The sequence below is a fragment of the Colius striatus genome, chromosome 11 (assembly GCF_028858725.1).
Source record: "Colius striatus isolate bColStr4 chromosome 11, bColStr4.1.hap1, whole genome shotgun sequence".
Taxonomy (NCBI): Eukaryota; Metazoa; Chordata; class Aves; order Coliiformes; family Coliidae; genus Colius; species Colius striatus.
The window spans coordinates 21,678,870-21,694,791 of record NC_084769.1 but is presented as its reverse complement, the minus strand read 5'-3'; the positions used below and the strand labels follow the sequence as shown (position 1 = coordinate 21,694,791).

The following is a 15,922-nucleotide window of genomic DNA, read 5'->3' as shown; positions in this document are numbered from 1 at the left end:
AATTCCACGTTAGCACACGCAAGACTTTAATTAGGATATATAGTGTGCTGCTTCTGTCAAATACCAAACTGTTTCATTATCACCTCAACAACTGCCATTTTGAAATATCTCATTTTCTAGACTAGTCTGTATTTTATAGCTGCTCTTAAAGTTTGGGGAGTTTTTAAAAAATTAATGCTTTTTAATAAATAGGGGGGAAAAAAGTGTTGCATCAGAGATATGATGCCAGTGGGGAGCTGAAATTACTCTGTGTAACACACATGTACATATGTATTTACAATTATACATATATTGTCTATATAAACTGTTGGTAAACGTGGAGCTGAAGACTGGCTTCTCTCTTTTTTTTTTCCCTAAGACTGATTTACTCTTATTACCTTGAACAAAAAGTGAATAAAAGCTTTTCCAGGAAGGCATTGATCACCATTCCCCATCTTCTAAGCACCTCTCTCCGTGATTTTTTTTCAGAAACAAAATTATCTTGAAGATATTGCAGTGAGGAGAATGATCAACTTAAGGGCAACAAAACTAAAATTACCCTCAAATAATCAAATTTAATGCTGTAGGAGGCTCAAAGTATCAATACTAGAAGGGAATAGAATGTCTTTATACCACAACAACTCAGACTTCATTTTGGGTACCCACAAGGCAATTCCTGTCTTAGGTACAGGAGGTCCACATCCATTTCTTGATTAACATCCCATCTGCTTGCATCATAGAATCACAGAATGGTCAGGATTGGAAGGGACCTCTAGAGATCATCCAGTCCAACTCCCTGCTAAAGCAGGCTGACCTGCATCAGGTCACACAGGAACATGTCCAGGTGGGTTTTGAAAACCTCCAGAGACTTCACAACCTCTCTGGACAACCTGTGCCAGTGTTCCATCACCCTCACAGTAAAGAATTTTTTCCTTCTGTTTAAATTGAACTCTTTGTGTTCCAGCTTATGTCCATTACCCCTTGTTGCTGGACAATACAGGAAAAAGTGTCGCCCCATCCTCCTGACATCCATCCTTTAAGTACTTATAAGTGTTGATGAGGTCTCCCCTCAGTCTTCTCCAGACTAAATAGTCCCAGGTCCCACAGACTTTCCTCATATGAAAGATGTTCCAGTTCCCTATCATTTTTGTAGTCCTCCACCAGACTCTCTCCAGAAGCTCCCCGTCCCTCTTGAGCTGGGGAGCCCAGAACTGGACACAGGACTCCAGATGAGGCCTCACCAGGGCACAGTATAGAGGGAGGAGAACCTCCCTCGACCTGCTGGACACATTCTTCTTGATATATCCCAGGATGCCATTGGCCTTCTTGGCCATGAGGGCACATTGCTGGCTCATGTTTAGTTTGTTACCAACCAGGACTCCCAGGTCCCTCTCCACAGAGCTGCTCTCTAGCAGGTCAGCCCCCAGCCTGTACTGGTGCCAGACTAGATTAAAATCAAAAGACTCGTTCTACAGTAAATGTAGAATCCAGATGTCCATTCGACCCAATGTTTTATGCTCTGCTTTAATTAAGTTTCTCTTACAGGTTTATAATGAACTTCAACCTAATCCTCACCTATTCAAGTTTCCAAACAATTTACAGACTTCATATAGGCACAGGATCCCAGGAATCCCAGCGTTCTACTCACAGCACGGACCATTAGGGCATGACCACGCACAGTCAGCTTTTGTATACCTCCAGAGATGGAGACTCCATAACCTCTCCGGATAACATATCCTAGTGTTTCACCACTATTCCAGGAAAAAGCTTGTTCTCAATGTTTAAACACAATTTCCCACATATTAACTGTTTGTTGCCTCTTGTCATTTTAATGGACATCACTAAGAATATTCTGGGATTGCCTTATTTACTCTCCCTATAAGGTACTTGTATATACCATTTAGATCCACCTGAGCCTTATGTTCTCTGAACTAAACTGCCCCAACTTTCCAAGCCTGTCCTTAGATGTTAGATGCTCCAAATCCTTAATCATCTTAATGGCCCCTCACTGCCCTTACTCCAATATGTTCATGTCTTCTAGAGGGGAGACTCATTGTTCCACATATGGCTTCAACAATGCCAAGTATAGGGGAATAGGGGAATAATCTCTTCTCTTGACCTGCAAGCAATCCATTTCCCAATGCTGCTGGCACATTGCTCATGTTAAACTTGTCCACCAGCACTTCCAGAATTCCATTTACATTTCAATTTGTCCTAATCACATCAACATAATCACTGAAAAGTTAATTTAGGACAACAGGTGTTGTAATCCTGGGGAGTGTTTGGCACTGGAACTGTTCATATTTTTAGACTCTCTTATGACATCAGTTCTCTCCCTTCTCTCACACTAGGTGTGTGGGAAAAATTACAGGATACGTATCAACCACCCAATTACCACACAATTATTGCGTCAATATAGGCAAAACACATTTCTGCTTGTGATCTAATCACAGTCTTTTCTTTTTCTCAAGGGCTTCTTTCCAATATGATGCCTGTAAGAGAAATAAATACACCCCAAGTGGACCTGATCATCCTGTCCAGCAGCATACTTTGGACAACCACAAGTAATAAACAGCAGGAAGTTCAAGGAAATCTAATGGGCTACTGCAGAAAAGTTTGTCAACTGGCACATTCCCACTCATGACCTGCTCATTATCTAAAACTTTGTTTTCAACAGAAGCAACTGGTCTCACCAGTTGCAAGAGAGATTCTGGTCTTGATGACTCACTGATCTGCTACAGCAGTGCCCAGGAAATCCACTGCCCTGATAATTTGCTGGTGAAAACCTGGAACCCTCCACCTCCCCAGGAGAGCAGGTCCCGTGGTTGAAAAGTGTGTCAGAGGAGCTCACCACTACCTGAGTTCATTCAGTGCCCCCCAGAATTTTTCAGCTCACATTCATTTTACCTAGATTTAATTTTGCCTGTATCAAGGCTAATTTGTGTACTTTTTGAAGAATATATCTTGGTCAAACTGTCCCCTTCACAGCTGCAGACCAGCTCTGTGGACCACTGTATTTCTCTCAGCAACATCACACAATAGACACAAACAAAAGCAAGCACGAGGGATATTACAATGTGCCACTCTGATCTTGTTTTTACATAACTCCCTTTTGGAATGAGCACCTGCATTTGAGTAGGCAGAGTCCCTCTACTTTGAACTGTACAGCACACTCTTATTTCCAAATAAGCAATTCCCTGCCACCACTGAAGGCACCTCTCACTAGCCTAGGCAGTCATGCTCATTTGCACCATTTTTCCAGGTAGATAGCATTGGTGGAAAAAGCACCTTTCATAGTTTAAAGGCCTATGAGACTATAGAATTCCATACAGCACAGCAAAGTAGGAGCTGAGAGTGGCCTCTGCTTCCATTCTTTTTCTCAGTAAAGATGAGAGTCCTGGGGACGTAGTATATGACAGTATCAGTGAAAGTTCAGGTATCTATACAGTGACATATAGAACTGAATTCAGCAAGCAACAGGAACAAAAAGGGAGTGGGGAAATCTGAATTACAAAGTGAGGATTTCAGCATCATTTCTATCAAGTCTTTTTCTTCTTCTGCTTGCAGAATTAAAATATATTAAGTCAGAAAATGGCAAATGGGCAACAAGTAGATGTGATGACACCACATGGAATAAATAGAGCCACTTTTCCTCTCAGTCATCCCATTGCTGTTAAAAATAGAGCAATTAGCTTGTTACAAAGGATAGACAAATACTACTGCATGCACAAATAATCGGTTTCTGGAATCTAAGATTTCATGCCAATGAGCACTCTCTGGGCTCTAACCTCTGCTGTTTCTCACCAGTATAACTGTGTCAGATTTGGGGTTTTTTTTTATCATAGTACTTAGGTTATTACCTTCTATCCCTACAGAAGAAACCAAGACAAAGAAAATCCTATTAAAAGGAAGCTTTTACTGTACTCACTCGAAGAAAAAAATGCAAATGATTTAAATATATTGCTTTAACCATCCTAGTGTGACCTATGAGCGCAGATCAAACTTTAAAGTATATCATTTATAATATTAAAATGAAGTTTAGGTTAGTGAACCTGAAAGATATTTCATTAATACAAGGTAGCCTGGAGAACCTTATTGTTCTGTTCCTCCTGCACAAAAGGTAACTTAGATTAACATTCAATACACAAATATATGTCTGTCTTACATATTATAAAATACACAACACTGCTAACTGGATGTTATGCATACTTATGGCTCTTGGAAATTCTTAGTTAACTGTAAAGACAATTTCCTTGAGAGTTAAAAATTTATGATGTTACATCAGTAACAGTTACATGAGGCTTCACTTTTGCTCAGCAATTCCTCCTCTTTCAAGTGATCAGATACTCACATGTTCCCCCCCCTCTTTCCCTTAATCTGGATGTCCATCCCTGCTGCACTCCCAAAATTTTTAAGTGCCCAATGAGTGAACGGGTCAGTGGCCTGGAAGACCAGAGAGCAATCAAGGTGTTAGATGAATGCCTCCAAGAAACTGTTGATACACATCATACATGTCTGACTGTCCATAAGGTGCCAACTACGGTCTTAAGCATACTACTGAATGTTATACCACTTATAAAACCTACCCGTTTTTATGCTATAATTTTAACTTCCTTTCAAACTCCAAGGCCACCTTGAAATAGCCACAGAAATCCCAAATACTAATTAACTGTCAAACTGCTCTAGGCATGGGATATGTAACAACTCTTGGGAAAACAAAACAGAACACTCTACAACACAAATATGGTCAAGTAAACACTGTTCAGCTCAGGTATCTCCTTTTTCTCCACCCCGTTTACAGGCAACAGAAATAGTCAAGGGCACAGATTTTCCCAAATGTTAATTCACTGAATACTTTGTATGCAGATTCATAGAAAGAGGCAGCATATCAGAAGCATTTCTTTTCCCAAGAACAAATTCCTAGCAAATGTCTGTTAATCAGCAACCAAAAAAGCCATGGGAAATTTGGATCCAACAACACGGTTACATGAATCCAGGCAGGAACCAAATGGAAGTTTCTAACAGTAACTGGAACCTGCATTCTGACAAAACTCCACAGACAGCTCTGTCCCAGTAACAGGGTGCCAGTACCCACTAGTGACCTATCACTGAACCTTTTCCCTCAGCCCAGCTGTAGTTGGGCTGTCATACTTCTGTTACCTGGATATTTTAGTTTTAATGCCATTCTCTACTGGAGATCAACACATATTTTCCATCTAACTCCTGATTTCAAGGTTGGCAGTGATGCACATCTATAAATGGTCATTTACAAAGGACATTTAAATAGTATACATTTTATTTAATCCATCTTCTTGTAAAGGAGTGCTCTCGGCTCACATCTGAACACACAACTAGATCACTGTACCAGCCAATACAGACACAATTGGGGTGTGTGAGCATACCCTCCACTGCTCAGGGCTGGCAAGGCAGACCATTTTTACCATTGTTGGAGAGCCGTTGTCAATCATTTCATTGTGAGGTATCTACTCATGTTAGTGGCTAAAGCTACAACTTCAACCACTGCAACCCTATGAAAACAGTTTTTGTTTCCTAAAGGAAAACATAAATGACAGAAAATTAATAACTAATGAAAAGACACATAGAGAAACAGATAGTACATCAGTAAAATATAAATTTATATTAAAGCTATTTATTGTTAGTGCTTTAGTTATTTTTTTAAAGAAATATTTTCTTTACATTGCCTCTGCCTTTTCATAGAAAGTCATCAATTTGAATGTCTTATCACATTTCAACTGAATTAAGTATTTGTTAAATAGTATTCAAGCAAAAAAAAAAAAGACTGTATAAGTCACCTTACAAAAAAATGTTATTTAAGATATAGAGAATAAAAAGAAAAAGTGTCAATGAACACATGCATCCACTTACACACAAGTAAATTACACTCGAACGGTCAGATTTCACCTAACACACACAGAATGAAGAGAGAAATCATAAACATATCACAGCTTACAAAAATATTTTGATAGTAGTAACAACAATTGCTCCACCCAACCTCTCCAGATGATGTTTTGGGCTGCTGGAAATGCAGCATGTTTGTATACCCTCATCCAAATTCTGTATGCTGTCTAGCTTCCTTGTTGTAAGAAAGCATTGATACTAGATGTATCAGGGATTATGAAAATCTAATTTGTATGCATACACCACATATCAGAAACACATGAAAGGCTTTAATGTATTCTCTCCTGAATGACTTTTTACAGTTTGAAAAAAAATTACATATCTACACGTCCACAAAAAAATCCCACAGTCATTGTATTATGTCACCCTGATCCACTAAGAATTCTACTGTGTCATACTAACCGAGTCTCAGCTGAGGTTCTGGTTCCAGTCTTGTTCAACATTGTCATCAACGACCTGGATGAGGGGACAGAGTGTACCCTCAGCAAGTTCGCTGATGACACCAAATTGGGAGGACTGGCTGATTCCCCAGAGGGCTGTGCTGCCATTCAGCGGGATCTTGACCGGCTTGAGAGTCGGGCAGAGAGGAACCTCATGAGGTTCAACAAGGACAAGTGCAGAGTCCTGCATCTGGGAAGTAACAACCCCATGCACCAGTACAGGCTGGGGGGTCAAACTGCTGAAGAGCAACTTTACAGAGAGAGACCCAGGAGTCCTGATTGATAATAAGCTAAACATGACCCAGCAATGTGCCCTCGTGGCCAAGAAGGCCAATGGCATCCTGGGATTCATCAAGAAGAGTGTGGCCAGCAGGTCCAGGGAGGTTCTTCTCCCCCACTACTCTGCCCTGGTGAGGCCTCATCTGGAGTACCGTGTCCAGTTCTGGGCTCCTAAGCTCAAGAGGGACAGAGAACTTCTGGGAAGAGTCCACCAAGATGATCAGGGGACTGGAACATCTTTCATACTGCGGGAACTGGGCCTGTTTAGTCTAGAAAAGAGGAGACTGAGGGGGGATCTTATTAACATTTACAAATATCTAAATGGTGGGTGTCAGGAGTTTGGGACATCCCTTTTTTCTATTGTAGCTTGCAACAGGACAAGAGGTAATGGGATGAAGCTGGAACACAAAATGTTCCACTTAAATATAAAAAAAATCTATTTCACTATTCAGGTGAGGGAGCAGTGGAACAGACTCCAGGTTGTGGAGTCTCCTTCCTTGGAGGTCTTCAAGACCCGCCTGGACACATTCCTATGCAACCTAATCTAGGTGAACCTGCTCCTGCAGGGGGGTTGGACTAGATGATCTCTAAAGGTCCCTTCCAACTCCCACCATTCTATGATTCTATGAGGGTACTTTTGAGGCTGAATTATCATTATAAAAGCAAATGTCACAAAAAAAGCTGTATCTTTCCATACGCTTAATGTCTAGAGTATCTTGATCTGACTGATAGTAAATGATGAGGCTGGCTCAGTTAAAATTAGTGCACCTAGAGGGTTGCTTCTACATATAACCAAGCCATTCTGGACCTTCTGAGCCGTTCCATCAACTGAGGAATATCAGTTTCACCTTTGAGGACTGACCCTCCCCACCAATCAAGGCCAGAAGACAATAAAGGCATTATAAGCCTAGTTTGTCATTTTATGGAGTGATCTCACCAGATCTGAGCCCAAATTGCTGCTTAATAGGCGAGGGAAATAAAGCACATCACAACTACAATGTAAAGATGAGATATGAGAAACTTGAGTGCATGAACCAAGAGTAAAGAAAGCAGTAATATCAGACTACTTCACTCAGGAGACTGCTGGACACCACAACAGAAATCTATTTAGTTCGTACTTCTTTTGGAGAATCCAGGCAACTTCTGCCTTGAGAGATAAGTCTCTAAAGCAGAGGTGTGTTACTTTCTTCTTTTGTGTCCAACAAGCCCACCAATCACTGAGTGGACTTTTTTTAGTACAACCACATGCCCCTAACAGAGGAAGTGCTTTGGAGGACAGGAAAGGATGTGGCTTCTGAGTAGTGAGGAGAAGAGCGAGGTGATCCCAAAAAAGAAAGAAGAAAGATTGTATTTGCACAGAACAACGGATTTTTCTTCATCTTTTTAGGCCAATCAAAACTACAACACTGCTATTAGTAAGACCAGTTTCAACTATGCTTGCTTGCACTAGAGCTGGGGAGACAGTGACCTCTATTATTGAGTACTTCTAGCTGAAGGCACTGTATAATTCAGGAGAGGATCCTTAATTGCTCACATGCCTTTGAAAGAATAGTCAAACACACAAAAGAGATACTATGAAGAAATATGTGCACATTACCACTGCCTTGCTAAACTCCTGCCATCTTCCAAATGATGAGGTAATACTATCTCTTCGCTTAGTTATTATAGTTTTCTAAAATGTACTTTGTGTTTAAAGAAAAAGATGAATGAGAAGGAAGAGAAAAGAGAAAAGGCTGTTAAGGTATTTTAGCACCTCACCCACAACTATGATGGCCTCAGCAGTTAGATCCCCTAAATCTCATAGTTAAGAGATTATATCTCAGGGCAAAGCTTATTTCAAGAGCACTCATCATCATCAGATCTAACTGCTGAAGCAATTCAGTATACACTGAATGTTCTGAGCTACTTTTTCCTTTCATTCCAGAGTGCTGGACAGAGATGGCAAGACAAGGAAAATGACAAAAAGCAGTTTATTTCACAGGGAAAAAAAAAGATTCAGAAGCATCTAGATTATTTTCTTGACTTCGTTAGTTGATTCACCAAAGCAATAACAAATAAAAATCCCCTTAGGATTTGCTCTGTTAATAACAATACGAATTGAACAAAACTTCCAAGTTCCGTCATTTCAATCACACCTGCAAATACGTATCCACAAATATATATGTGTATATATATATATAAAATTTAAGTCAAGTTTTAACTGTTAGCATGACAAATTTTATCCCTCAGACAGGCCAAGAACTTTGTAAGCAAAGACATGTGAAGTCCAAATCAAAGCTCCTCCTGAACCATATTTCTTACTAAAGTGAAGATCCATGAAGTTAGTCACCCTTCATAGCAAGGGAAGGAAAATCATACTGTTCCGGCAGCCTAGTAGTCAGTTGCTGTGGAGGAGTCTGAAAATTATGGATATAAAATGCGTAATCAGATTCTTAACACCTTATGTCTGCTTCCCTATCAGTATAGAGAATTACATGAGTACTTATATTAGGCACCTTAAAAAAATAGAGAGTACATTGATGTTACAAATATTGCAATATAGCTATGGATTTAAAGTAGACCTGGGTTTTAAAAAAGTATATATTACAGCTTTTTTTCCTTTTCTTTAACTGCTGCCATTGCAAACCCAGAGAAATGTTACACATCTGCAAAAATTTCTTCCACAATGTGGCATGTACAGTATCATTCATTCACAATTGGAGATTTGAAAGGAAAAAAATGTAGCTGTTTTAATGCACAGAAGAATGAAAAATTACCAGTTTAACAGATGTTCTTTTCTTTCCTCTCCGAAATCTTGTACAGCTTTATCAATTGAAATAATTGTAAGCCTTTAATTAATGATGTGCATGAGGCATTTCTGTGGCTCCCAAAAAACAAAGCAGAAGTCTGACAAAATAAATTACTAATTAGCAATAATAAGGTTTGACCTTTCCCCCATTTGACTCAAAGACAATCCCCCTGCTTTGACCAGTGGAAGTAGGTCCAGCCACTTTTGGTCAGCCTGCTTTAATCAAGTGCTCTACGTGAAAAGTCACAATTGTACCACACTGTGTGGATTAATCCCACATGAAATAGTCAGATCCTAATCTCACAGTGGAGCTTTGCAGTTGATTTTAAATTAAAAAGGAAAAAAAAAAACCAACCCCATACTTCAGTAATTGTTAATAAAACCTCTTTGGAGGTCTCTCACTATCAGGCTAGCAGAATGCATCTCAAGATCCAAATTTCAAGATTAGCCTAACAAATGTAAGACAATTGCTCAAACATACTGATTTTCTCATCTGTAGAACTAACATTTAAAAATATAACATACTGCAAAACTTAAAATCAGTTTAGTTGACTGAAGAAAAAGAACCAGGGAGAGTGGATACAGACTACTAAATAAATCAGGGTAACTTCTCTAACGCTAACAACAGCTGCATCAGAACAAGCAGAAACAACGTGATTCTAAGTTTAGGCTGAAATTATCTCCCTGACTAACTGTTCCTACATCTAAACACAGCCCTGCTGTGATACATATTGCAGCTCAGATGGCAAGAGATGCAACATCATGCACCCACTTCCAGTGCTTGAAAGTACACATTGTACAGACTGCAAAGGAAAAGCAAAAACACTAATGATTTGACATTATCCAAATAATACTTGGCACTCAAATTATAACTATATTTCAGTATTTAATTCAGGATGAGGATTTAAATCAACTGTTGACAACCTCAGATTTTCAAGCAGACCACAAGTTCTGCTGTCTTTTTCAGTAAATCTGTAGAACAACAAAGAAGTTAACAACAGTCTATGACAGTATATTTTTTCAAAACAAATACAGTGCTCTCAATCGAGTCACAAAAGAAGCCAAGTTTTTCACAAACCAATGTCCCATTTGTCATATTCTAACCAGGGCAAGGGAATGCTTAGGAGATTCTAAGTGCTAACCAGCATACCAGTTTTATCATTTTTTAAGTGTCTTTGTAGCCTTTATCTAGCATATATTTTACTGCTGATCGTCCTTTTTCTTCCTTAACTACCCTAGCATTGCCTAGGAAGATAGCACTGGAAACACGTAGATGTTGGCACAGGAAAGCGTTCTTTTGTTCTCTGCAGATGGAGGGAATACCACCTTTGTCAAGCAGCACAAGATTGTGCGGGAGTGAGTGGAGCAACACACTTATCTTTGGCCCTGACAGGCGGCCTCTGTTCAATACTCGTAAGGAAACACCCGCAGAAAATAAACCGTCACTGCTGACCAATCACTAGTTTGACGTCTTGTTTTAAAATATACGTATATATGTATTTATAGGCTTGTGAAATCTGTATTTTGAATTCAGCACCCTCAAAGAACGGTGAGTTTGGTTCAGTGATGGACAGCGTCCGGCTTTTCCTCACGGAGATTCTACATCCCGACAGTACTATGGGTAGTTCCGATATGCGGCTCGCACCGCTCCCACACAAACTGGCCAAGCAAAACTCTGCTCAGTCCCACAGCCGCGCCTCAGCCTCGGGCTGCTGCTCGCCGTCCCGCTACCCATTCATTCCTACCTGCCGCCCAGGTGCAGCCGCCGCCGCCGCCTGTCCTCAGCCGCGCCGGCGGGTGTTCGGCCAACTGCTGCCCTACGGCGTAAGGCGCCCGCGGCCGCGCAGAGGGAGGGCAGCGCGGCTCCGCCACAGTTTACTCTCCAGAGAGAGACCTTGCGGCGGAGGCACGGACAAACTCTCCGGTCGGGACACTTTTCCTCCTCCGTCCCGTCCCCCCTCACTTCCCGCGGGGCTTCCGCGTGGGGAGCAGTCAAGACCCCGTCGCAGCCCGTGGGTAGCGGCCCGCAGGCAGCCAGGCCGAGGCTCGCACAGGTACCGCGGAGCCCCTCGTCCTCCCGCCAGCAGCGCCGGACCGCCGCAGGTGGAGGGCGGGCAGCGCCTGTTCCCGGGGAGACCTCGCCTCCTAGCGCCGGGCCGCGCTGCGGGCGGCGGGAGCGGAGCGCCGGCTGCCTCCAGAGCCCCTCCACCTTCCCGCATCGGGCCCGCGACGTGACCGACTGGGAGGGGGAGGGCAAACGTAAGAGCCTGGCAGCGCCGGGAGAGAGGCGGCGGCGAGCAAGCGGAGAACGCCGGGCAGCCAGGGTTCCGCGGCTGCCCGCAGCGAGCGGCTGCCGCAAGCCGCACGGCCCGCCCAGCCCCGCCGAGCCCGGCGCTGCGCGGACGGCTCGGCGTTACCTTTCGAAGAGCAGCCGGATCATGAAGATGCAGAAGGCCAGAGGGAAGGCGAGGTAGAGGTCCTCCGCCTGCGGGAAGGCGGCTTCCTCCGTGCTCTGCAGGTCCGCCCAGGTGACGTTGTGCGGCAGCCAGAACCGCTCGTTCCAGAACCAGGCGAGGATCCCTGCCATCTTTGCTTTGTCTGCCGCGGCGGCCCCCCACTCCGCTCCGCCCGCCCGCCGGCCTCCGTCGCCGCGGCGAGGCGTGTGCGAACGGCTGCCGTGGGAAGAGGATGGAGGCGTGTGTCAGCCCCGCAGCCGCGGATGATGCTGCCGAGCGGCGCGCTGTACCGGCGCCCGCCCCGGCCGCCCGGCGGGGGCAGCGGCCGCCCCGCCTGTCACACGGCCGCGCCGGCCCCCATTGGCTCCCGCCCGCGCCCCGCCGCCTGGGCTCGGCTGCTGCGGGGCCGACTGAGGAGCGCGGCGGGCGCCAGGGTTGGCCCCGCCGGGCAGCCTGAACCTGCGCTCTCCGCGTCTGTTCCCCAAACCCTGAACCAGAAATCGCGCCGGAGGCTACTTGGTCCCAGCGCGCGGGGCCCCCGTCCTGGAGACACCCGCCGCGGCCGAGGCTACGCGCCTGGTCAGCCCCCGGCCGCTGCGGCTCTCCCTCCTTCTCTCCTGCCGCTCAGCCGGGATCCCGGTTAAATAGGCAGATGGCAGTCACAAAAAGCCCGCAGAGCCGCGCAGACCGGCATCGGCCGCCTCAGCACGAGTCCCCCCGGCAGGAGAGCTTCCCTCTGCCCGCTCTGAGGCATTACAGGACAGCCCGTGGCAAAATTCATTCCTTAGTCTTGAATGTGTGAATAGCAAACAGGAGTAGCTGAGGCATGGAAAAGGGATCCGGGAGCACACAGCACTCATCAGCCAGAAAACTGCGGTTGGGACTGTGGCTTTGCACTTCCAGCTAAAGGCAAATCTTTTTGTGAGATTTTACTTACAGTGCCGTATCTCACTGCCCAGTTGCGCTAGAGCGAAGCTGCAAGAGGAAAGCTGTAATTGTCTCCACTAGACTTCACAGCAAAGATGACTAGCTGTCTTTAATATAGCTGTAGCCACTGAGCTATACACATGGTGGTCTAGACACACACAAAATTACTTCAGGTGGTAGGCATACAGCTCCTGGAACATCACTATTTTACGTGCTTTGCCTCATTTTATTTAAGACGGCTTCAGTTTTCTCTGCTGTATCATCACACTGACCAGCTGGCTGCTGAATACTAAAAGATGCTGACTTCTGCACATGACACACTCCAGAGTTTTATCATCTTGCCTTTAGGTCTTCTGCCAGCTTGCTCTTTTCCCCCCACTGACTTCACTTGCCCTTGCTGAAAAATTAATTGTGCAGCTCCTCATGTCAGTGCAGACATTTCTGTGCTAAAGAAAATTCTAAGTTAAACACACAATCCTGATTTGGTTAAAAAAAACACTATACCAATTTAAGGGAAACAAGCCATTTCTGTATATGGAGAGAATTTCCATCTAGGACATTTTGGGGAAGTTTTCAGGGAATGCTTTGTCAGAATGTCTGAGGAGCCATGCAGGTGAACCTGTCACTAGATGTTTCTGGTATTTCTGCTGAGCCAACATCTACAGTGCCTGTAGATACTGATTCAGTTCTTGTAATTGCTTCCTGGGGAGAGTGAAAAGAGCTGGTAGTTGGAGGCTGCTCCATGGACACCTAGCTCTTCAAACAACCTGAGAAAAGAAGTGTGGGTTCTAGCACTAATGTCAGATCTGCCTGACCCTATCTTATCCTTCCCTATGGTTAGCATGGTGATCAGTATCTGCGCCCATCAGAGCCCTCCCTCCAGCCCTGTACATAATTGTCTCAGGGTCTTACTATGAGTCTCTGACATAAGCTGTCTCTCAAAACCCAGGGCTTTGTTGTGATTTCAGTTCAGAGGGAAAACTGACCATGGGAGTTGCATGCCTCTAGTGCAGCCCTCTTCACTTACAAATAATGATTTTCTGAGCAGAAGAATGCCTTTTTTAGCTATTGCTGAAAACGTAACTAGCTAGTATCTTGCTTCCTCCTTCCAACATCTCTGTCTTGTTCTCATGGCTGGATTTTACTCCTATTCCAGCTGGCCTAGAACCCTCTTAGAACTTCCTCTAGTACCTCATTTTCCAGCACCATCTCTCAAACATCTGAGTTGACTCTTGCGCATATACATATGCCTCTCTTCAGTTACAATACCCAAATCATCCATATCATTCTGTTTTATGAATGAACTTGCATAAGCCAGTCTCAAATGGGGATATGAATGCATGTCCTCAGAATGACCTCAGAAGAATAACTTTGAAATCTATTGATGAAAAGCCCTTTAGATATCATTTTAATAGCTGAGAATATACAGATAACCATTTGCTTCATAAATGGTAATTTTATTTAAGGCAAATGTAATTTTAATCAGAAAATTCTGCACCTGAAGGTGACCCATCTTTTTGCAGCATATTTCAGTATTCCAATCAGTTTAGATGTGTATTCAATATTTATGTCTGCTCCCAATACAATTAAGTAGTTCTTTCCCAGCCAGTACTGAGGCTTGCAGGCACTGCTACTCAGCCTTGCTCATGTACAGATACAGGAAAGAAACAGATCTTTGCAAAGGGAACCTAGCAACAGTAAATATCTGATGGTGCATAAGAAGTTAATTCCCACTGAACAATTAGTGTAATTGCCTTTGTGTCAGACTAAAATTATGTTAGGGTGACAGATCTCTAAGCATATCTGAAAATGAATGGCAATTCTGAAATGTTTGGGAGGATGACCAATTAAAAGCTTTTAACTCAATTCATAATGTAGCAGCCATTATGTAGATATAGCCACGACTGGACTATGGAATAAGGATGTCTGATTCTTGTGCTTTGGAGGGAGATATTACCAGGATTTGGTTTTCTGCCCCTTAAAACTGTTATATCACAAACCAGAGCCCAACAAAACTTCAAAAATTGTGGTTCCATATGTGGTCTGATATCCTAAAGCAACTTATTCCAAAATAGCACAATAACTTGGTAAAAATATAAAAAAAGAGTCTGTTTCCTTGAAAGCCCCAAAGCCTCAGCCTGGACACTCTTTGTAATATACGAGAGTTAGTAATAACTAAACAAAAACATGTACACAAATTCCCACAAATTACTCAATTTCTATTCTGCTTCAAAAGTAAAACCAAAAACTGACAGACTGCACATCACTAGTTCAAGACCTTGAACAACCAGCAGAGTGGCCACTCCAAAATGAAGGACTTAATTGTTTATCTCTTGTTTTGTTTGTTTAGCATCAAGAAACCATGTTAGACCTCAGGTACAAAAGAAAAGGTTATTTAGCTTTAGGAATAAAATTATTATTCTTAGTCTAAAGAAGTTCCACCTTCAGGCTTAGAACAAGTGTATTAAATGCATTTTCACCCAGCAGAAGACTTTTTTTGCCCACCAGCCTCATTTCTCCCCGTGGCTGCAAACTTCCAGTAGCCTTTTCACATCAGATTAGGAGATTGCTAGTACTTACTTGCTCACAGGTCAGAATAACCCATATGGCACTTTCCAATGTAGACATGTTTTAATGCATGAAAATTCAAAAACTTTTCTGGATTTTTTTTTCTATCAATATTAAACTGTTTCAAACAGGCAGCAGTTTATACTGTCTTAGGCTTCCAAACAGATACAAACACACACAAAACAAAGATTAAAATTAAAAATGAGCAGCATTTAGATCTCCAAGGTAAGAGAGTGGCTTTAAGTAGCGACACATAAGACATCAGTTGATCAGGACAGTGTTCTGACAGGTACTTAAAAAATTGCAGAGAAAAGCAACATGTTCTTTAAACCCAGCTGGTTAGCATAGAAATGTCATTTAAAGTTTTCAAGCAGTAATGCTGCAAGTATGGCTCGAATTACAAGCTCATAACAAAACCTTGGCGGCTTCCTTGAAGGATATCAACAATGATACCTACTGAGGGGGTGATGAGAAACAGAGGTTTACTTGTTTACAGTGGTTAATAGCCCACTATTTTTATTTACTTGTCATGGTTTATTTATCCATCTGCAGTCAACAGGAGCATG

At 43.0% G+C, this 15,922-nt stretch overlaps 1 protein-coding gene across 2 annotated transcripts in view; it reads right to left on the bottom strand.

Moving 5' to 3' along the window:
• Positions 1-11,992, bottom strand: part of CERS6 (ceramide synthase 6) — a 126,949-nt gene extending 114,957 nt beyond the window's left edge. For both annotated transcript variants that reach the window (XM_062004886.1, XM_062004888.1), the window contains exon 1: positions 11,823-11,992. In XM_062004886.1, the coding sequence (XP_061860870.1) occupies positions 11,823-11,992 (170 nt within the window). The remainder of the gene's footprint in view (positions 1-11,822) is intronic.
• Between the last annotated feature and the right edge of the window lie 3,930 nt (positions 11,993-15,922).